This window comes from Acanthaster planci, linkage group LG02 (genome assembly GCF_054643075.1).
Source record: "Acanthaster planci isolate LZ-2023a linkage group LG02, COTS_SCS, whole genome shotgun sequence".
In the NCBI taxonomy this organism is placed as follows: domain Eukaryota; kingdom Metazoa; phylum Echinodermata; class Asteroidea; order Valvatida; family Acanthasteridae; genus Acanthaster; species Acanthaster planci.
The window spans coordinates 6,795,834-6,819,693 of NC_141778.1; the positions used below are offsets into that span (position 1 = coordinate 6,795,834).

General features: G+C 41.0%; 2 protein-coding genes across 9 annotated transcripts in view; one reads left to right on the plus strand and one right to left on the minus strand.

Moving 5' to 3' along the window:
* The window catches only part of LOC110986731 (E3 ubiquitin-protein ligase RNF19B-like), a 32,998-nt gene extending 21,981 nt beyond the window's left edge, over positions 1–11,017 (minus strand). Inside the window, exons 1-5 of one of the 3 annotated variants that reach the window (XM_087133518.1) lie at positions 10,685–11,017; positions 8,263–8,424; positions 7,233–7,819; positions 1,795–1,985; positions 1,252–1,396 (exon numbers count right to left, since the gene is read on the minus strand). In XM_087133518.1, coding sequence (XP_086989644.1) covers positions 1,252–1,396; positions 1,795–1,985; positions 7,233–7,819; positions 8,263–8,379 — 1,040 coding nt within the window. In that variant the 5' untranslated portion in view covers positions 8,380–8,424; positions 10,685–11,017. Of the gene's footprint in view, positions 1–1,251; positions 1,397–1,794; positions 1,986–7,232; positions 7,820–8,226; positions 8,425–10,684 lie in introns of all 3 variants that reach the window. The other 2 variants (XM_087133517.1, XM_087133516.1) reach the window with 2 other exon arrangements.
* A 219-nt stretch (positions 11,018–11,236) lies between these two features.
* LOC110986733 (uncharacterized) lies at positions 11,237–23,544 on the plus strand. 6 transcript variants are annotated; one of them, XM_087133523.1, is made up of 6 exons: positions 11,237–11,371; positions 14,133–14,555; positions 17,270–17,388; positions 18,456–18,607; positions 19,364–19,606; positions 20,071–23,544. In XM_087133523.1, the coding sequence occupies exons 2-6, from the start codon at positions 14,206–14,208 to the stop codon at positions 20,167–20,169; spliced, it is 963 nt and encodes a 320-aa protein (XP_086989649.1). In that variant the 5' UTR covers positions 11,237–11,371; positions 14,133–14,205; the 3' UTR covers positions 20,170–23,544. The 6 variants fall into 6 exon arrangements, with proteins under 6 accessions (XP_086989649.1, XP_022104572.2, XP_022104575.2 ...); XM_022248880.2 differs by having other exon boundaries at positions 11,257–11,364; positions 14,136–14,555; XM_022248883.2 differs by having other exon boundaries at positions 11,289–11,350; positions 14,136–14,555.
* Positions 23,545–23,860: the final 316 nt, after the last annotated feature.

A 23,860-nucleotide genomic window follows, 5' to 3' on the forward strand; every position in this document is an offset into this window, starting at 1 on the left:
GTCACCAATCTTTTCAATACTTCTGAAATTGTAACAGTTGCTCAGTGGTTTGTTTGCCGACACTGGCTCTTCCAAGCATCAGATTTGTCTAGTTTCCGGGGAACTGCGCTCACACAGCAATCCATGCCCACTTCTAAATGTCCGGGGGATGGGGGGGAGGTGGTTGAGGATTGGCAATGCAGTGAGTAAACAGCTGCAGTTTGTAGAATTGCAAATTTGCTCCTGCACATTTGTACACGTACCTTGATGTCAAGACCTTAACTAACAACTGCCCTTTTTTTTCATGTAACTGATAAACATTTCTGGGTCTGTAATGATGAATTTATTCAGGCCCTTGACACCAAAGAAGTTATCGGTTCCTCTCCCACCTAACTTCAAGTCTGAAGTACAGATACATGTACATGAACTAGTATATGTATGTATGTACTGGTAGATTACAGAGCAACTCTAAGGAAAACATGTTTTCTCTGACTGTTCAAATAAATATGGAAGCATCCAAATCGAACACAGTGTCGTTTGTCTTCAGAGCTCAACTGCAACAAGCTAAAAAGGGCTTTATTTCTTTCTGTTCATGCCAAGATGCGTATTCTGAACACGCTGAATGTAGATTGCGTCATTCTGAGAAAAAATTGTTTGGCATGCACAAGGGTTTATCCACTACGAACACAGGGCGAGGGTTCCCCTCTTGACATGAACAGAAATAAAGCCCTTTTTAGCTTGCTGTAGTTGAGCCCTGAAGACAAATGACACTGCGTTCAATTTGGATGCTTCCATTTTTATTTGAACAAATAAAATCAGAGAAAACATGTTTTCCTTAGAGTTGCTCTTTTAAGTAAAAAATCTACCAGTAAATTCACTGCAACACTCTCTTGATTGGTATTAGAGCTCCAAATTTCCTTGGTGACAAGTCGCTCACACTGGGTACATTAGCTTACACAGGGCTACCCGGACCTGGTGATGGTAAAGTGTGTTGTGTCAAACAGGAGAGACGATGGGGACGAGGCCAAACAGGTGTAACTCATGGACACTAAATGAATGCACCCACAGCCTAAAAATATCAGCATTTTGGAGACCAAGCACTGCATTGGTACTCTCGAGGGAATTTACCAAGGTTTGAGCCAAAAATATTTTAATGATTCGAACCCTGTGTCACAATGTAGAAAAAGCGCTAGCAAACCTCAGACCCATGATGTAAGAGTAACCAATGAGTGGTGATATTATGGTTTTTTTGGGGGGGGAATGCCCCCTTACCTGAGGTAGTGCAGGTCTGATATCTCCTTCATGCACAGCCAGCAAAACTCGGCCCCGCAGACCGCACAGGACATGTGGTTGCAGGACCCGTCATCCATCTTGATGATGAGGGCAGTGCATCGTGGGCAGGGTTTGATCTGGTCTGCTGCAGTTACCAAGAGAAAACACACACTACAATCCAAACTAGGGGCATGAGACACCACTGGCATTCATGAGTACATGTAGACCATTTAAAAATGAAAATTTACATGTGAATACTATACATGTAGCCCTAGATTAATGACTACCAAGATTGATTTTCTTTTTTCCCTGAAAATCCCTACCTTTTAGATAAAGTTTATCTCTCAAATTTTTCAAAAATCCACTGCAGGACACCAGTGCAAGTTTCCAATCGAAGCATACCCCACTGTTACATTTTGTTGTTCAAAATAAGCAGGCCTGTTATAATTTCTAGCATTGAATATCATACTGAATTTAGCTAATGAAGAAATGACGACCGAGGCAAGGGTCGACAGAAAAAAAGAACACAGGTCTGCAACTTACAAGACGCAGAGCCCTGGCTGTAAGACCGTGACGTCTTCCTCAGAAGTCCCTGCCGCTGCTGCCTGGCTGCATCGCATGTCTGGTCTGGGTGCCAGACCTGCTTGCAGTGGTAGCAGAAGAAAGTGCCACAGCCCGGTCGCTGGCAGGCGAGCTGCGGGCAGTTGGCACAACCCGTTGCGATCACCGCAAAACTGCATCATAAGTCAAAGAAAATCAATCATAGTGAGAAAATCAATCACAAATTTCCATTAGCATCAATACAAATGATCCCCTAGAAGTGTGCTCTTTACATTCATCTCTAAACATACATGTACCAATAAAAACACAAAACAAGTCCTGTGTGTTTGAGTGTTTTGAAAGCATGCTGAGCAAGTTAAAGCTTTTTCAGAAGGGTCGTTTCGAAATATCCATAATCCAAATACTTAAAAATGACTTTTAGGAAACCGAAGCCCTTATACAGGTACATGTATACATGTATGTACATGTATGTAGAGTCTCTATAAAGTGAATTGTCTTCCTACATGCTGACATGTAAATCCATCAAGACGCTCCATGTCATTACCAGCAGACATGAAGCATCAGGAAGTATCAACCCATGTATATTATTTCATGTACATATAGGGGCTGCCTCTTGCATTGGCAATTCTTGCTGAAGTGAGTACAGAAGCAATCTGTCCTCAGCAAACAGAAGAGTCAGACATGGCTGGAATGCCTATCAGTACACTGTACATGTACATGTAGCTTTTGTTCCTTATGTTACTGTGGACTACAGACTGTGACCTCCAGTTTATTCTGTTGCTACACGACAACTTTCGACGCCTATTATGGTAGGATTTTCAAGGAGCTGTACACCATAAAAGTATTTGAAGTGCTGACCCTTCAATGCACTGCTGAGACACGTTAACTAAAAACAGTTTTGTCCAAGCATCAATAAGCAAAACATATACATGTACCACAACATGTATGACATGTGTATATGTACATGAACATGTACATGTACAGGTTCATCATTGTACATGTACAATGTACATGTATGTATACTATACGGTACAGCTGGCTAAATGTTACGTGTAAATCGGTACAATACAGATTATCATCTGCCCATGCAGTGACAGCATCAACAATGGTCTGGCAGTAGTGGAATTTACCAGCAATTCATTTATGTACCGGTACACACAATTAGTGAATTACCAGTACATGTACATTAACAACAGAAATTTCATAAAGTCTGTGTTGTTACATGTACATGTATTGGTACATTATAAAAAGCCCTCTCTCATACTGTAAGTGTAACAAATGTACATGTACGCATACCTGTAATTCAGCATTGCATGTTACACAATACACGTACATCTGTTTTACCTATGAATTTTATTCTGTTCATTACATGTAACAAAAAATATATGTACCGTACCAGTTACACGTACATGTACCGGTACATGTATACTGATAGTGTATTACATGTACAGTTTTTTTCTTACACAATTGCCGGTAGGCCAAAAAATATAGTTCTGCTTAATGGTTTCCCGACCAGCCCTTATTTTGGATCCGACCCTAAAATTTTATTGGCAACTTAAAAACAATTTTTTTTAAATATGAAACTTTTTAAAAATCCAGATTTCCTTGTTGTCTTCACAAAACAACTTTTTTTGGCATCGAAACACTTGGATTCATATGCTTGCCTGCTTACATTCTTTTGAAATTCTTCTGCTTACAACTTTGAGAAGAAACTTCCATTATTATTATACATGTTCCCTTCATGTTTCACAATCGCAGTGGTGATTAATGCATGCGGAATAACGCTCACTGTACTGAAGCAATACTGCACTGGTTCCCGATGCTCCACACTACTGTATTGGCAAAGAAGACACAATGGAAATGCAGCAACCAGCCTATGCATCCGAGCCAAAGTACATGTAATGTCATTTACACTAGATGTACGTGTACACCGTACACGCATGCAGCTCTACAGCTGCAAAAAAAAATCAATGTTGCAAGAAGATTTTGGAAGCTTAATTCACAGAACTTGATCTCTTGTCCAGGTACTAGTACACATACCGATGCATGTATGTATTTTCTGTGTTCATGTCATACACATGTACTTGAAGCGAGCAGGTTTCCACAAAATATCCTCTTGCAAGACAAGGTTTCTAGCCTGCCCAATACATGTACATGTATCATGCATGCTTACCATGTGATATGTACATGTACAATGTACAATGATGTATGGACATTCTGTGCGAGTTTCCCGTTATGATAACCTAACCATGCTGACTACCGTTGTGCATACATGTACAATGTAGTGGTTTGAATTGTCCATTAACATTAAGAATTGTCAACTGTAGGTACACGTATTTTTTAATTGATTAAGGCAAGTTTTTATGACTGTTTGTGGCAATCAGCACAAAAAATTGATCCCCCCTAAAAAGTTTCCTTTTTTCTTGTCTTTAAATTGACAGAAAACTTTCTTTTGGTAAATCCAGGAGGAACCTGGTTAAAGTTGTAGGCCTACATGTACATGTACCTGGTGTATTTTGTCTAAAATATACATGTGTGTACATGTATTTACAATACTACAGTACATGTACATGTAGTAGTGTCACTGCTGTGTGACATACATACATGTATACTGGAAAATAAATTAATGAAATGCATACATGTGTACACTGTACATGTACATGTATGTAGAGTATATGTACACGTACATGTATGGTACATGTGTGTGCTTCTGCCATTTCTAGGGACCTCTCAACATGGAATCAATTACTGTACCTGTACAAGTAACTCTGACCACTGCAGGAATTGACATACATGTATGCTGTCATCCCTTCAGCGACAGGATGTATACAGTACTTTTCAGAGGGCAGACATCGCTTAATTTGGGCAGAGTAACCTGATATTAAAAAGGGACTTACTGGGAATCCAATTTTTGAAAGGTGTGGGCGTGTCTCTTTTCGCGGACATTGACATGAATACCCTTTCAAATGGCGCCTCTTTCCAGCTTGAATGATTTGATCAATGGCTTCTCCCATTTCTTTCCTTTTAAATTCTAATCTGGAGAGTACGCAGTAACAGCATGGGTCATTCAGTATACACTGTACATTACATGTACTTCTCAGAGGGCAGACATCATTTAATTTTGGCAGAGTAACATGATATTAAAAAGGGACTTACTGGAAATCCAATTTTTGAAAGGTGTGGGCGTGTCTCTTTTCCCGGACATTGACATGAATTAGCCTTTCAAATGACACCTCTTTCCAGCGTGAATGATTTGATCAATGGCTTCTCCCATTTCTTTAATTTTAAATTCTAACCTGGAGTAGGCAGTAACAACATGGGTCATTCAGTGGACTTATTCAGTGGACCTAAGTGCATACATCAACACGTACGTGTATGCACATGCACTACATGTACATGTAGTTCATGTACACGTATGTACTGGTACATGTACATGTACTTTTCATATCCCATACAGGGTTGAGTATTTACGAACTGCACCATACATTTGTACACCAGTGTCCTCATGTGCATGTACGTGTACTGGTAGGGGTACCAGTAGTTTCACTGCAGTATGATGTACATGTACATATGTACCAGTACAGGTAGGTGTACATGTACGTGATGTACTATGTATCGGGGTACAGTACATTACACTGGTACCATTGACCAGTTACAGGCCTTCAGCACTGTACACACTGTACAGGGCTTTAATCAGTGTTGAAAGATACACAATGTAGTTTACATGTACATGCATAACAGGGAGTTCCTTGAACATGCTGAATTGAATTGAATAGACTGACAAAAAGCACAATAAGAGACAATCTCTTGGCCTTCCCACTGTTGTACTTTTTGTACTGTGTAAACAGTGCTTTCAGCAGAAGGGAAAAAACATACCGGTACATACAGTACATGTACAGTTTGCATATATGTAAATGTAAACATGTACATGTACAGTACATGTGTAGGCCTACAGGACATTGGGTACATGTACTGGTACATGTACGTACATGATGTACGTACATGTACATGTACATCACTAGCAAATCTTGTACACTGGTACATGTTGTACATGTACATGTAGGCCTACACATACCAGTACAATGTTCATACATTATGTACATGTACAGTACATGTAGTATACAGGTGCTGTATGCTGCAAAAGTTCTGTACACATACATGTACAGTACATGTATACCCGGTACATGTATGTGCACATCCATGAACCGTGGGACAAGACACAAAATAATTACCGCACAAAATGACTTATATCCAGTTCGTAAGTGACTTCCTCACAAGGATGGACGCGCCACGATTTGCAGGCTTCCATTGGACGATCGCTGAAGTTGTGCGTTAACTTCCGGTTCCATGTACATGGCGATCAATTAAATAGCGATCAATGCATTCAACTCTACATGTATGCGCAGTGCAGATACATGTAGAATTCGGCCAAATTACGTATGGTGGAAAGTTTTCTTATGCGGGATACAAAGGTCATGGTGGCTGAGCACTGACTTTGATCAATGTTTCGATGCATGCCACACCTGAAGGGTTGATATTGCATAAATACTGGTCTGTTAACTTGCATTACTTATCATGGCTTGAGCTCTGCTGAATTTGATTACCTACATGTATCATCTTTTGCTTAAATGTGTGTTTTCCTTCGCAAATCACTCATCAAATGCAAACAGTAAAGGAAAAGTCATTTTTGTGGAATGTCGACAGGAACCATGTTGCTTGCATTGCATTGTGGGGTTTATATTTTTGTGAATGCATGCGTACATGTATACATGACAACTGCATGTTTCCTCACCCCAGTTTGCAACGTTTCTGCACAGTACATGTACAGTGGTAATAGTTCGTGCTCATCCATCTCACTACCGGTAAAATCACAAAAATACAAATTGCGAATAATTCCTGAAAATTTTCTTGAAAGAAAGTACATGTAAATAACAACCTCGGTAAAGCTGTAAAATAATTCAACATAGAATGTTGCTGTTTTTGAGAAAACAAAAATTGTGTTCTCTTTTTCAAGAATGGTCAGTTGACCTTTTAAAAATTTATTTTGTTTTAAATCTGTTGATGAGTGCTACATGTAGTTTTTGTGTGTGGTGTATACAAAATACATGTATCAGTGTGTACAGAGTCTAAAAGCAGCAAAACTACAACTGCCAGAAATTCATCAAATGCACTGTAAACTGGAACATGTAAAGTAACACAAAATAAACAAAACAAGTACATGTACGTTGTACGGTATATGTACCGTTAGCAATGCATGTTTATGTCAGAAGGGTTACATGTCTAAATTAACCCCAACCCCCTAGGGTATGTATGTAAGATCATGTCCACTGAAATCGGAGGACTTTGGTCTTTCAGGGCTATGGTGCTTTTCATAATGGTGCAACAGAAAAACGAACTTGAGGTCGGGTACCAATACTTACCCACAGTCTGGTGCTGGACACCATCTGCAGTCCGAATCCATCATTAACAACCGTCGCAGTGTAAACTCCTCATATTTATTCATGAGCATCTCGTCCTGCAAGACCAACTTGATGTCATTAGGGTGGAGTGGCTCAGCACACTCTGGGCAGGCAATGTTCACCCGGCTCTCCGTTATCTCAATCTTCAAGTACTGTCGCAGGCACTCCCGGCAAGACCGGTGCTCGCAGGTCATGATGTCCGGGAAGTGGTCCTTGGGCCGGTCCATCAGGCACAGTGGGCACTCCATGCTACCGACAAACTTTCCCCCACCCCCACCCCGGTGGGAGCTTGCCCCTCGCATGGAGACAGCCCGGCGGTAGGATTTGGCCGGGGGCGTTCCCCCGCTGCTTCCCCCCACCCCACTGCTCTGCCCCGGTGTGGTGTCCAGACTCCCCCGGCGTGGCCTGGACTGCCGCTGCAAGAACCGGGGGATGAAGCTACTCTGCTTCTTGCGTTTGACAGAGTCTGTCGTGGCCTGAGAGGTCCCCGACTGAATAGAGCGTGTGTCAATCTCAGGGACTTTCATAATGAAGTCGGAACTCCCCCCCTCCAAAAACACATGTAAAACAGGAAAATGTAAGTGAATACCGTGAACACTTCTTTTACAAATACTCAAGATCCTACAACATAACGATAGTAGACTGTCCTTCCTTTCCTGGTGGTTACTGGATATAAGACACTGTGTTTGGTTCAAATACTGAAGGCTGATGTCAACTTGGAAGCATGGTCCAGTCCATTCAATGCTTGGGACCTACATGTACATATCCATGTAGTATCAAACTGCCTATCACGTGCATACGTGTACATGTGGACAAGGCTTGTACATGTATGTCATAAAACACTGCACTATCAAGGCTAGAGCAAGTTATTGGTATCAAAAGCACTGAGGAAGAATCTCGGACAGGAATGTGTGGCAATGAAACGAAAATACAAAAAGAGGAAGTGATCTCATACAACAAACAGAGAGCCAATGGGGACTATGTCAAGTACTCTGGATTTCTTTGGAGCTGAGCTGTGCTGAGTGATGATTTCTGATGAATTCTGCAGGCTGGTGGCACTTTCACGCCCCAGTAACTCGCATGACCTTCCACTTTGGACAATTTCCATTCCAATCCTGTAGTCAGCTGCTTCCTGCTAGAACTACACCCATTCCTGCCAACGGACAAAAATAAAACTAGTGGAATCATACAATACACACAATGCATACATGTACACCTGCCAAGTGTGTTTGACACAAAACACAATGAAGGGAAAATCACGTTTACATGTACATGTACATTTACATGTCACCAGTGTTTTCCCACTTGTTATATTTCTGCAAGTGTATTTGAACACCCAAAACATTTTACACTTGCAAATACTGGTAAGCCTGTAAGCAGTAGATATAGTTCCAACGAAACAGCTACATGTACCGGTGGAACATGTATCCGGTATGTGCTTACAAACTTAGTATAAACTTCCTTTTACAGTTAAGAACTGACAGACCAAATTTCACATGTACATGAACGAGTACATACTTCTCAGAAGGCAGACATCATTTAACTTCAATGTTGGCACACATGTACATTAAGGTACATAATACATGTACCATGTGTGGTGTGTACTACATGTACATGTATACAGTTATACTGTACATGAATTGGTTGGGAGGTTCTGACGTCACGGCAAAAATGTAAAATCATCTGGGAAAAATGGTGAACCAAACTGTGGGCTAACTGCACCGCCAGGCAAGTATTTCAGTGCAGTGAAGTCAGTGATGCTCCTTGTCGTGAAGAGTGAAATATGCTGAAAGAGTTTGTAATTGGAGTTATCTCATTGTAATTTAATTTCAAGAATATACATGTAAAGGAGAGATCTACATTGTTTTGGATTCTGTCTTTACATAAGTCAAGCTTTTCATGTTTGTTTGGTAACAGATTAACAGAAGTAATGGCTCAAACACTGATATATGACTGAAATGTGTCAAACGAAACTTAGATAACAAGAGAGGATGTACTGGGGATACATACATGTACATGTAGAAGACTACAGGAGAGATATTAATGGCAGTTGAAAGGAATGACAACTTTCATTATTCCAATTTTATTATCAAAATCCACTGTCATCACTGTCAATCTATATGTACGCCACCTGCATACAATTTACAAAGGTGCTTTGTTTTAGTCAGCTTTAATCAGATGAAGGGCCCAGGGTTTTCTAAGATCTTGCAATCTGTCACAGCTACAGACGGTGCAGCACATACAGTATCGACGCGTCCTGATGGTATCAGCTTTAAAGTAACACAGTAAAGATGGCTGTGCAGTGAAAACAAGATGCCATCCTCCTGCCTTCAAAACGGAGTAGGCCTAGGCCTAGGTAAAGTGGGGGTCATACTAATCAGCGTCAACACACCGTCAACACGCATCAACACATTGATAGTAACATCGACACACCGTCAACACTTACAAAATGCATTGAAAACAGAAAACAGACGTATCGAACTGTAATGTATACGCTTAGGAATAATTTATATTTAATCGAGTTTACATTTTACTACATTTCAAGGGAGTTTTTTCATGTGAAAAAAATTGTCTCTGAGCAGCGCCGCCGTTCACCGCCATCTTGCCTTCTCACGGCGTTTGGACCATACCATGGTTTACTGTATAAAGGTGACCTCCTGTAGCGAAATGGTATGGTCCGTCTGACCGAGAGGGAACATGGCTTCCGTCTTTTGTGAAATAAAATGGCTTTTTCCCCCAAATGTCGCCCACTGTTGTTAGCCACATTGTATTTTAGGCATCATATTGCTATCAAATTGCGTTTCTATTTACTTATGGTGATGGGTGATTTTGCACAATGATAGAAATGCAATATGGAAAGGACAGTAGGCCGGCATACTCCGAAAGGAAAAAAGGGACAACGTGGAAATGTGGGCAAAGTGACCAACATCCACTCAGACCATGCAGCCTGAGCCACAGTAAGCATAGGCCTGTAATTAGCCCAGGTGGACTCCCTGACCGTAGGTCTACTAGGGACAGTGCGGGAATTTTCAACCAAGAGGAAAATTCAACCAACTGCATTCAAAAACTACACAGCTGGTGGAATTTCTTGCTTTTCTTATGTGGTCGAATACCCCCACCTTTACCCTACTACGTCAGTCCAACCTGGGCTAGGCCATATCAACCCAAAACGACTACATGTAGGCCTATTTTTAACCAAAATTGTTCCATGTATGGCGGAATTTTTCTCCATGTTCCATGTCAAATGGCTGACACGGCTGAGTTGTGTGCGAATGTCTACATGTACAGATGCAGTGTGATGCAGAGTCCATGCATTGACCATACATGTATCGCTGAACGAAACTGAACATGCTGAAAGGGGATGAAGGCATGACACAGAAAACGCCAATTGTGTCAATCACAATCCTACTTACCTTCAAGCTTTCGTTTCCTCGTTTAATCACGTTGACCTACAGTCTTGTTCGATGATTTGTAACATTAGTGCAAGAACATTTCCTTGACGAAGCCTAACCAAGTAGAAGTAGGCCACGCTGAACGAACTGAAGTGCGGGGTGTGGGTAGCGTAATTAAAAGAAACTGAATGGTTTCCAAAGACTGAGTTAGGCCTATGCTGCGTTTGTACGTACTTGTGTACGTGTATACGTACGTTTCCGTCACCCGAATTACTGCGCACATTGCATATTGGGTGATATCACGTACGTGTACGTACGTGCGTGGGTTGCGGGATGAACTTCACATCGCCGAAACTGACATGACGTCATGAATTCCTGTTTGTTTACTGGCCATTTGCCACTAAACTTTCAACCACAAAGATAGATTGCAAAATTATGTCTTATTTACCTGTCAAAATAAGATATCAAATATTTTATTTTGTTGAAAAATTATTTGTATCTTTCTGCAAGTTAAAGTTTATTTCAATGCGTGCAAAAGCTAAAGTACCATAATTTTTCTGAATATTGAAAAGGGTTGAACTCTCAATCATTTCGGTATATTCCGGAGAATTCCGGAAAATAAGATATTCAAAATGGCGGCGCCCTCTGACGAGAAACATCGTGACATCGCGGCTCGGGGACTTACATGTGGGAACCTTCATGTACACAATGAGTATAGCTATTGTCATGTAACTGTTACGTGAATAACGATATTGTACGTGGTTATCGAGAGGTTTTGACCAAATGTTTGCCAAGGCCACCAGTCATCAGGCAGTAACTCATTCTAGGCGTAGAAACCTTTTCGACGTTTGCAATGTTATGTTATCATGGTTATGGCATATGGTTTGGAATAAACCTTTTTAACAAACAAGCAATGCATTTTATGCACAACCCTGGGGGGGAGTGAACCAGTCAAAAATCAAGTTACAGTTTTCTACTAAACATTTTTGATGTAGGCCTATCTGCTCATCAACTCACAGATACTGTCAGATGCATATCGAATTGGTTGGCGGGCTGTTTTCCCATTCACACATTGCGATTTTGCTGACGATTGTCCCGCATCACCTAATGATATATGTCGATTCATCGCATGGTTGTCCTTGCAAGATTAAGCAGCATCAACAGTTGCCACGTACATGTATGTAGCGGGTGTGGGTTAATGTGCGTATTATCAGGTTATACAAAAAACATTTTCAAATACGTTTTTAAATATTTGTAAGAACAAATCACCCTTTGCCTTTTTAAGGGCACCAGTCACTCTACAGGCATGACAGGCTGAAAGTGAATGTGACTGGTCAAAGCAGGATGAATGAGCTGCAAGTTATAATTTTGATTGGACAATACGAGAACATTAATATTCACAAATTTGTCAAAGCACGGTCGGTGACAAAAAGTGGTGTTGTTGGAAGGAATTCTCTGAATTTTCCTTCTCTGCCAAGCTTTGAACTTCAAAGTTTGTGAATATCTTCATCCCAAATCAAAAATGCAACACTTTGTTAGAAGGGTTGAATTGGAGTATGAAATAAAATGGAAACAGCTTACCGTTTGGCAGGTACACCTCTCCCAGAGGGTGTGCATATTATGCATTGCATGTACTGTATGTCATCCAAATCCACAATGCATTGCAAACGTCGAAAAGGTTTATTGGATGACCAATATTACAATGCATTTTATGCACAACCCTATCATGCCTATGGGGAACTGAACCAGTCAGAAATCAATTTACAATTTTCTACGAAATATTTTTTATGTATCTGCTCATCAACTTACATGTGCAGATGCCTGCATATTATCAGATTATACAAAGAAACATTTTCAAAATAAGTTTTCAAATTTTTGTAAGAAGAAGAATTCACCCTTAAAAAATTGTCTCTTTTAAGGGCACCAGTCACTCTAGAGACTGAAAATGAATGTGACTGGCCAATGTGGGATGAACATGATGAATGAGCTACAACTTCATGATTTTGATTGTGCATTAATATTCACAATCTTGGTCAAAGCACGGTCCAAGACAAAAAGTGGTGTTCAGGTGTTGTTGAAAGGGATTCTCACTCTGAATTTTCCTTTTCTGCCAAGCTTTAAAATTTGAAGTTTGTTAATATCTTCACCCTAAATCTACAATGCATCACTGTGTGAGAAGAGGATGGCTTGAATTGGAGTATGTAATAAAATGGAAACAGATTAACCTTTTGTGGACACTTTTCCCATAGGGTTGTGCACAATATACATAGCTTGTTTGTCGTCCAATCCCATAATGCATTGCGAACATCCAAAAGATTTATTTGTGTGACTAGCAGCAGGGCCTGACGTTAGGATGTTAATCATGTTAATGTTAGGCCTTAACACTCCCTGGTTGACTTGTCCCCTGGTCAGATCATCCCGGCCCACTCGCCCGCTGGTTATACTTGTTTAATTCCAAGCCCAGCTTAATTCATCAGTGCTCTTCAAGTTTGTGTGTAGTTTGAGTTAACATCCATAATGGTATAGTCAGCAAGTTCCTAATTTTGCCACCTATTGTCAAGTCTGATTGGTTCTCACAGTAAGTGGTGAGATAAGGGAACTTGCGACTATACCGTCATGGACGTTACATAAAATCTGTAACTGAATTTTGTACTACATGTACAGTCTTCGGAAAGAGTTTCATATACGGACAACACTAATTATCTCTTTAACCTTAACCCCCCAAGGGTTGCTGGCCCTAACCTTCCCCATTCACACAAAGTTTGGGTGTTTGTGCACAGAGGCTGTTGGACTTTGTTTTTCTGAGGTATGCCAAACCCAATGCAAAAGCCAGCTGTTATGGGCCTACCAGACCTATCCCCACAGAATTAAACACTTTACTACTGTTAAATTCTGTGTGGTTGGGGAAGGTTCTGGTTAAATATTATACATACACATAACAGCCATCAGAAAGTGATAACATGTCCTAAAAATTATATTTAGCAAAGAAAATTCTGAAGTACTTAACTGAGAAAACACTTTTTCAGACAAGTCTTATACATGTACATATGTACATGTAGGTTTATGCACAGGGGCACCAACCTGTCATTCGTACATGTATATTTCACTCCCAGTCTTTTTTTACTTCTTACATGTATTTTTTCCATTGAAATATATGGAATGCTATAAAGTTTTCTTTGAGACATCAAACAAGACAACTGCCTGAAAATGGCCATACATGTATGAGACATTGATTCACGAACCTCATTTAAATGTCACTTTCTCAACTGAGTGAAAGTGAAAATATTACTTTTCCCAAATTGAGTTGTGATTTTCAGATACTTTATGTGAAAAAGAAATTGCACAAATCGTACTCACTGTTTGAACAGGACATGAAGCCTGTGCTTGGATTTTAGTGACCAAGGGAGACAGTGATACGTGTAATGAAATGTTTTATTGAATGCTAAATCAATAATTGTTGAATATCTACCAGGTGGGCTGAGACGGTGAAGTGAAGATTTTGAGGCTTGGCCGAGGAACAAAAAAAAGTTTTGAAAGAAGACATGTTGATCCCGCGGTTGGTGCGGCGGCGCAAGACGTGGCTGTTCTGCATTCTGGCCCTTGCCTGCGTCTGCTTTTTCTTCCAGTTCATGGGCCTGCACATCCTCAGCTCGGGTGCCAGCCAGAAGGAGCAGTCCTGGTACCAGCGGAACAAACCCCACGCTCAGGCCCGGCCGATTATCATCGGGGTCCGGCCCAGCGACCTACCCCTCTACCAGCCGGACGTGTTCGGCCGCGTCTTCTGCCTGGACTTCTCCGGCAAGATACCATTGTCCAAGGTGAATGATGATTACTGTGACTGTCCGGGCGATGGGTCAGATGAACCAGGAACTGATGCCTGTCCCAATGGAAGGTATATTATACTCGTACATGAACAGTAGATTCCTGTTATAGCGCTCTTAAGGGGACCTAACAGAGTTGAGCATTACAACCGCACAGCGCTATAACGGACTGGATGGACATGCAACATGTTCACTGCCCATGAGCATAAGTACTTCTGTGTACATGTATAGATGTGAAAACCGACCAGCCGTTACACGCCGAAAACAATCCGCGAAAGACAAGATTTGCTACACATAGATACACATACATGTACAATTTAAGCGGCTGATTTTATTTACCGGTAGAAAGAAACCTTAAGTGACAAAATACTACAATTAGTATCTCAGTGTTGATTATTTGTGTGCCAAACAAATAAATAAAAAGTGGGAAAATAATCACAACAATGTCGCCACAACAAAGTAAATGAAGTTCGGTTGTAATAACCGCCCCACTCAGGCACGGCTCACAGTGGTGAGCTCATGCTCATGATCACACTACCTGGACAGCCCAGTGCGTGTCTGCAGTCTGTGTGATCGCTATACTACTGGTTTCCCACAGGATGGCCAATCGCGGCGACCATGCGATGCGGTTTCATATGCGTTGATTGTGAAAGAATCTTACTTTCCAGGGTAAAGAGTACTGTAATCGGAATCCTTTCACATGCTTTATATGGTTCTCAGGGCCGAAAATTGGGACATTATATCCCGAAAAACGTTGAGAATGGGCGTGCCAGTGGGAAAATGAAAATAGAGTGTTACATTGGTAAGAGCGTTATATCAGGGAGCACTATAAAAGGAATCTACTGTACCCCCGTTAGTCTGAATACTGGCAGCTTTCATTTTCCAGGAGTCAGGGGTCATACCTGGAGCAAGTACGGCCTCACACAAGGATGTGCAGCAATGATAACAGTGGCCATGTTGAGTTATTTCTTATGAAATGACTTCGAACCCATGTTTGCGTAGATCAGCATACATGTACATGTGAAAACGAGATTTCTAAGTAATTTGAAAAGGTGATTAATGTGTGATTATAATAATCTTAGGCTTTTGTTCCCTCAGTGTAAGCACTGTAAGCATACTGTCCACTGGTTTCAAAACTGCTCAGCGCATTTTGAATGAGTTTTACATTCAATACGCCCGGAGTTATTTTCATTCCTAAAAGCTCATAGAATTATGAATTAAACCCTGAACATGATAAACTTTCTCAGGATGAGGAAGATATGTTCTGGTATCTTGGGGTATCAGGGTATAAAATATCTTTGCATCAGTTAACCCCCAACCGGGCTTTTTTGGCCTTTTCACAGCGGGGAGGGAGGGATTCCCCCCCCCCCAGATCTCGGCCAAACGATGATGTACTTCAGTGAAATTTGGCAGTGTCATAGAGGCATCCACACTTATCATCTGTGTGAAATTTCATGTAAATTAAGTCTTTGCATAATTATGACTCATTAATTATTCATGGTAGGATATCACTTTGTCCTAGGTACGGTGTACTGCTGTGTACAAAGTTATGGTAAATTTCACATCACGCTTCACCCTCCCTTCTAAAATTTGTCGCTGAGAGAGAACGCCATATCCAATTTTCATAAGTATGGGGTCAAAATGAAACTAAAGCATTAGAAAAAATTGTCATAAAGTATTAGCATGCAGAAAATAATCTTATAGATGCTTTAAGAAAAAATCAAAATGGGTGCATTCTCCCCCCCCCCGGCTCTTTGAGAGTTAATGGGAGGCTCTTTTGTGGAGATGAGAACATTGCACCATTCAAAAGATTGTGTGGCTTCGTTTTGGGTCAGTTTGATCTGCACAGATCCGGATTGCAATCAGTGATCCCACGTTGGTTCACTGACATCAGAACCTGCCTAATGGATGGAGTGCATGGGATGAGATCACCGATTGAGACCCAGATCCCCATGAAGCAAACAGACCCAGCGTCAACCGCACATAAGAAAGACTCTCAAAACTAAGATGGAAAGCTTGCGGTAAACACCATGTAATATCTCTTTTTTGAGTCTGTGTGGTTCTGATAAGAACCGGAGAGGCTCAACGTTTCGGACTGTGTGCTCTGTCCATCGTCAGGAGACTGAAGAGATGCAGACAGGGAGTGGGGCTTATATGCTGGTTGGAGGTCTGATGGGTCCTCTATACCCTAAGACTCCCCCCCCGCCCAGGGTCTCCTATACCCAGGCAACCTTCCCCCACCACAGCCCATGACCAACTGACATGCATCAGTACCCAGGAGGATCCACCGTTCCACCTGACCACACAGCAGGATCCATCACACTCCAGTACCTCCAACCAGCATATAAGCCCCACTCCCTGTCTGCATCTCTTCAGTCTCCTGACGACGGACAGAGCACACTGTCCGAAACGTTGAGCCTCTCCGGTTCTTATCAGAACCACACAGACTCAAAAAAGAGATATTGCATGGTGTTTACCGCAAGCTTTCCATCTTACTCTCAAAACTGTGAACAAATAGTGGTAATACCACTTGCATTCATGTATTTGCTCAACCAAGTGTGTCTTCATGCGGGCATTATTGCTGTAGAGGATCTTCCCTCCACGTAAACCCTCTGAAATCATTCACTGTTCAGAAAATCCAGTGGTATACAATGTATGCACACTGCAAAGGGAATCCAGTGGCTTATTCCTTGTGCGAACGTCATCATGAGGGCATTAAACCCTAACATGCCTTGTGGAGTTTTACTCCACACATTTTTCTCATTATTGCTGCTCGTGGACACAGATTTTACTGCCTTCATGAGAAGCGGTTCATCCCATCCGGGAAAGTGAATGATGGGATGTGCGATTGCTGCGATGGAAGCGAAGAATGGAACCAAACAGTCAGCTTACAGAAAGTCAAAGGTAATGTTCAATCGCACAGATTTGTAGAAAGTCTAGTATTAATTAACGTGAAGTTCCATAACCCAGTGGAAAATTTTTATAAAAGTCATTGATTGTATTGGCTGATGTTGTATCACATTTGAACCACTCAACTACCCCTTCTATACACGTATATGTAGTTACAGAGTTTGAAATTTGCACTGCTAGAGAAACCTGTCCGGTAAAATTGGTGTCAGTCTTACACAGCCCATTGCTGCCATCATGGGAATTTTCAAATGCTTCAACAGTTACTTGCATTTGGAGTATTTTATGGTAAAGGAAGACTTAGTATCGAACAAAGGACTGCATTGTTTAGGTTTTTTCTTTCAGTTCTGAACAAATTTTTGTAAAATGTGACAAAGGACAGGTAGGCCTACTTTTTCCACCACAGTTTGCTTCGATCTTGAAGATTAAAACGCAACGTTGCTCCAGCAAAAGATTTTTTAAAGTAATAAACACTTGGGCTTTAAAGTAACAACAGTTGGGCTGCATCCGAAAGTTACAGCTACCATATTACACTTGTCTGTGGATGCACTTCCCATAGACATTTGTGCTAATACATGCTACAGCCAGTTGATTCAGATATTATTAAGAGCCATGGATGTTTTTGTCTCACAAGCTGCTGGAAGGTGTTGAAATTGCCTTGCCGGCATGGCCAGTAGCGTGATGCCATTGATAAGCAAAACCTACACAATGTAATATTGAAATTCACATTGCTGATGATTTTAACGTTAACTCTTTTGGAATTGAGCGGTGTTGTCAAGTTTACCTACATGTAGTGTGGCATGTGGTTGCTATTAAACTCTGGTTGCTAGGAAACTGTGTAGTCACAAGGTGTGAGCCATTGTGATCTTTTGATCAGACCTCCCGACGCTGAAAATTGAAATTTATCATCAGGTCATTGAGATCTGGATCACCATGGCTTCAATAAAGTAAAAACAAGGCTCCATTAGGACATAAGTAGAGTTACCTGTTCTAATTTCGGAAGTTCATCACCATAGGACTTGGTTTTGCATTGACTAAGATTAGCTGTTCCACTTTGTTGGCAGATCTTCCTGAGAGCAAGCATGTGAGGCATGCTCCATGCAGCAACGCCTGCCCTGGGATCTCCGATCGGATCGTTGAAGAGGAGGGTCTGAAGCGGCTGGGTGCACGCTTGAAGCGACAGTACCTCCTGGCTGGCAAGGACCACAAAAGGGATGTAAGTTGCCCTCTGTCTCTGTCAGCAGAAGCCTCTCTCGGGCCAGTGTCTGAGGGCTTCTGTCTTCACTGTGTAGAAGCAGTGGCACCCCTTCCCCCAAAGATAAGAGAGACAAAGATAAGAGAGACTGGAGGGAACCCTTCCAACTGGGCGCCAGGTGCACATGCTGAGACAACACACTCTCACTGAAATTGGTCACGCATGTTCCGCTCGACCAATTTGTTTTTGATTACATCAGTGGTTGACTACCATCATTTAGGGCATGTGTTTTTTACCTCCCTGAAAATCAATTGCACCCTTGATGGTGCCCTCCAGACCTTAGAAAAATAAAAAAATTGTAGCTTGAACTGTAGTTGAAGGCTTCACAAGTACTCCCAAGTAAACACTTGTCTCCTAAAGTAGTGACAAGTACCGTATTTTTAATGAAAGTCTAAAGCTAGCTGTTCCTATAGACTGATCCAGCGGCGTGAATTAATAGAAGCCATTATTGCACTGGCACCATGGTCACTCACAGTTGCTATGCAAGCTTTATGTGACTTTTGACCTGTAGGGTTTTGTTATTTGGCAAACTGTAAGTGTGCTCAAGTTTAAGAATGTGCAATTGAGTCTGGTGCCGGCGTAGTAATTGCGTCTCCTCAGATCAGTATACAGAACTGCAACAGAGACATTCCTGTAGTCCTTTGTAAAATACCTGTGAAAACTTGTAAAGAATTCTGATCATAGCAGACCAAAAAATTATCATTACGGCCAATGCAGATCTATGGTGAGAATGGGGAATACCACCTGTTAAGCCGGACATGTTATAACCATTTTGAGGATCACGCCCACTACACCGTGTGCCCATTCAGGCACATTGTCCAGGAGAAGGACGACCACTCATTCTTCATCGGCAAGCAGCCGGTCTGGAGCGAGGAAGCCAAAGCTGATGGGAATGACATCCTGGTCATGCAGGATGGCGACAAGAGGAGTTGCCCTAACGATACCAAAAGAAAGACATATGTGAGTGCTAAGCCCCATCATTGCTGCCGCGGTAAAGGCTGGTTTATGCTCAGGACAAAAGAAACATGAGCGCAAAAAATTGTGACATCAGATCAAATAATCATGCTGCAAATTTGCGAAATCCAACACTTATCAAATCATACAAATTTTCCTGCAAATATTTTGTGAGTTCAAATTAAAAGGTACCGAATGTATATATAGATTACTTGTTTACTTTCAGAACCAAAAATTGCATGCTTTTATATCCTTGAAATCTTTCTTCAATCCTTGATTACTATCGAGAGTGGTTATGATATTGATAAAGATATTAAGTACTTGTATTATGCAATGCTAAATATCCTCTCTTTTTTCCCTTCTTTTGACCGAAAATCTGCCTTCAGTCTTCTGCCTTCTGATTCACTTGGAATTGTAAACCGAAAATTCACAAATATTTTTTTTCCCTCATTTGTTCATTATCCCTTCAGCTTCATTTTGTGTGTGGACTGAGAGACGAAGTCGTCAGTGTTAGGGAAACTGAGAAATGCATTTATTCCTTAAGGTTCTTGACTCCAGCTGCATGCTGAGATTGGGACGATAGCTGCAGAAATAATCTCAGGCTTCGAGAAGTTGCAAAAGGTGGCTCACCTACTCCGAACTATTGCAGCAGAGTGAGGCAGGAATACAAATAACAATTCATCTGGAGACCAGACTTCATGTCATACGTGATTTTAAAGACATTCAGCATCGCCACCCCTTCTGAAATTGTACGTGTGGTGTCAGGTATGTGCCTGCACAGTAGACATGTACGTTCACCGTAGATTGACACTTGGGAAAACAGTGCCTATTTGTGCACATCTTGATGCTGGAATGTGATGACCCAGCATCGGACATCGTAGTGCCAACTTTGTGCTGGCTAATATCAGACCCTACATCTGAGTGTATGTCTGCAAAAACTGGTTGGGCATGGAGTACCTCGCGCATCTGTGACAAGTGACTGCATGTACTAGCCAGTGGCTCCCCTGCATTGACGTTCCTCTGCTTACGCTGCACAGCCACCACCTACTAAGCTAATCCTGCCCGGTTCTTGCTCCCCTGGGCATCAGGCGGTCACAACTAAAGCTTTGTGAAGACAAGCTTAGGCAACTGATGTCTAAGATATCTACGTAGTTTGGACTACCCAGATTGGGGAACGGGCATCACACTTTTCGGTTGTTGCCAAGTAATTTGGATGCCTTAGAGGCCATGATGACTTACAGTTGACAAGCAGCTGCCATTGCTTGAATTCAGAAGCAACGGAATGCCCGCTCTTGGCCAACAGTAGGAAGTTTACATGTACGTGTATTGGAGGAGATGCAAAGTTGAAAGAAAGAACAATGGAAACCACATAAGTAACAGATCTTACATGGGAGGTGAAGTTAACTGTTTATTTCAAGTGAATTTTGTCACTTGATGTGTTCAAACTGCATTTATGGTGCCGTTGTTTGTAAACAGGGATTGAAGAAGTATATTTTTTATTCTACGCAGGTTTGGATGAGAAACCTTAACCTTGTTAAAGGCTTAAAAATTATAGGGAGCAGGAAAATAATCCGGTTTTGAGGAACTCATTCTCAGTAGGGGAAGGGGATAAAATTGAAGAGGGACATTTAAGAATGGTTAATTTATGCCGGCCAGAGTACTGAACAAGAGGGAGGTAGCGTATTTTCACAAGAGCTAAGTTTCCATCGTCTGTTTTCAATCATCTCCCTCCAGATTTACCCACAGTGTATTCCACTTCATTGGTGTGTGATGAGCAGCATGTGCTATTAACATGATGAGTGATAAATCTTTTGTAAAATTTGGGGCTTACATTTCAAAGAGTTTGGAGAAAAAGCATTCAACACACCCAGCCCACAACTCTATTTAGTTTAACCTGGAAAGACGCGGTTCCACCTTGAAAGAGTAAGAACTTTAGTTTGTTAATACTGTACTTTCTCGAGGGGAAATCGGTTCTGCCCTGTTAGGACATCAGTTGAGTACATTTATGGGGAATATACATTGTAGGCTGGACCCATTTTTGTGGTAGTTTAGTAGTCACTATCACTTGATGGCCTCTACATGAGCACTGAGTTGTATAAGGGCAGTCAGTGATGAGGTTCACATTTTTCGCCCACTTGAAAATACACATAACAGTATGTTTGAGGATAGTACATGTGCATGAAAATTGAAATGCTTTTTTTCGAATAATGTGTTAAATTTACCATTTGCCAGCAGCAAAACTGTTGTTTCTTTTGGAGACCACAAAAAATCTGTCGCAGTAAAACCACAGACAATATAAAAGAAAGGGGTGGATTTCAACCCTCTCCCCCGGTTTTCAGGGTAAGATCTGATTTTTAAATTAGTGCCTTGCTTATATCTTGTTAAATGCTAATTCAGTCAAATATCTCAATGTACACAATTTGGGTTGATTGTTCTAGGGAGTTTTTTTTTCTCTTTCAGTAGTGTGAAAAGAACTTCAACATGTAATCTGCATACATGTCGTACTCACGAATGGTGTGATCAATTATCATTGTCTCTTATGTTAAGGGCACATGTATTTTACATGGTTGACTAGATACATGTAGCTCACAAAATTGCTGAGACCTGCATGTATTTCTTACATGTATTCCTGAAAAATTGTGAGAATCCATATTTTGACAGAACTTCTCTGCCAAGTGTCAGAAATGTTTTGTGTTGTAAATAACTAGTTCTAAGCTTTAAATATTTTAAAAGTATTTTTCAAAGTTCCAATTTATCAAAATTTTAAACTCTTATTACAATCCTTGCACTGTCAACATGTGATTAGGGTTTGTATTCTTTTTTTTGGTCAAGTCTCATTAAAATTCTGGTAAATATTTGGATTTAGCAGAGGGGACAAGACTTCTACATGATCATATATGCTTATTTGTAATCATAGTTTGTTCAGACTTATGGTATTCAAAACAATTGCATCAAAGCAACTCTGGTCTGCATTACCACATATGGTATGTGCATTCACTGCCAACATTGTAAAGTGGCCGTTGTGGGAAGCAGGTTAGCAACTATATTTGCAATAATGCAAGGTACATGTACCTGTAATTATACAACTCATCAAGGAATGTGGGATGTCATACATGTTGCATATTTGTCAGTACTGTACGTTCATGTGCATCAGGTCAGGTTGAACAGGCTAAACTTACCTGACACACTGATGACATAAATTGAGATCCATCAAAATACATGTAGATCCGAACTATCCGAAGTCACCTCACAAAAATTAAACAACCCACCCGAAATCTAATCAACCTGAAAAAAGCTGAATGAGATAAACTGTCCATCAATTTATCCACTTCCTGTGCCTCAACTTACCCTGTTGCTTGTATGCTTTTGGGAAAACTATTTTGAGAACTCAAAAATGTTGCTGTGTATCTCGGTTACAGGGGCAAAAAATCATGCATCTTGGGCAGTTGGACACGGCAGTAATAATGCTCCATGTGTCCACACTATTTCGTTTTTTGAGTTTATTTTGGATTTTATAAGCGTGATCAAGACGGCTTAACTGAGTTGGCCCGACCAGAAAATCACAGCTGCAACACTCAAACCATCTAACCTGACCGAAGAAGTCAAACACTGCAGCATTTCTGTACTTCGGATAGTCAAAACAAATGTGATGAATTTCCGTGCTCGAGGCAGACTTTGCTTGGCACCTATTAATGATGGACATTAGCAGTACACACACACGTAACTGTACGCTGCAATTGTATTGAAGTTCTCCTTGTACTGCAAAGCATATTTTTTGTAATATGAGCTTGTTTCTGTAATATGTGTATTTGATGGGATGTTTATATACAGTTTGATATTTATGTGTCGGCAGATTTTTTGTAAGTTTGGTACTATGTAGATGTACTCATTTTGAGCCCTATTGAATAATAAGCAAGACAATAAAACCCAGTTATGTTATATTATGTATTCAGTTTAAATAGAAATTGATTTATTCAGCCAATAATCGTAGAGAGAAGAACAGTCACAGAAATTTGTAAGTTTGGTTTCAGATAAAATCACTTAAGTCTAAAATACACACACAATCACAACCATAAACACATAAAAACAATACTTGCCTAAAATCACTTAAATCAATAATGCACATGCATGTACTGTTACAATCCCAAGGAATTTGTACACACTTTTGAATGAGAAGATGACCGTTCTTATAAGTTACAGTGTACCAGACAGTTTGGTTTCCGTAGTGTACTAGTCGACGGCGCCATCACCGGCGGCGGA

Bases quoted from the DNA above. Each gene is read 5' to 3' on its own strand.
- LOC110986733 (XM_087133523.1), top strand. From the start codon at position 14,206: ATGTTGATCCCGCGGTTGGTGCGGCGGCGCAAGACGTGGCTGTTCTGC. The intron at 18,608-19,363 runs GTAAGTTGCCCT...CGGCCAATGCAG, and splicing joins GCAAGGACCACAAAAGGGAT to ATCTATGGTGAGAATGGGGA. The intron at 19,607-20,070 runs GTGAGTGCTAAG...TTATCCCTTCAG, and splicing joins ATACCAAAAGAAAGACATAT to CTTCATTTTGTGTGTGGACT.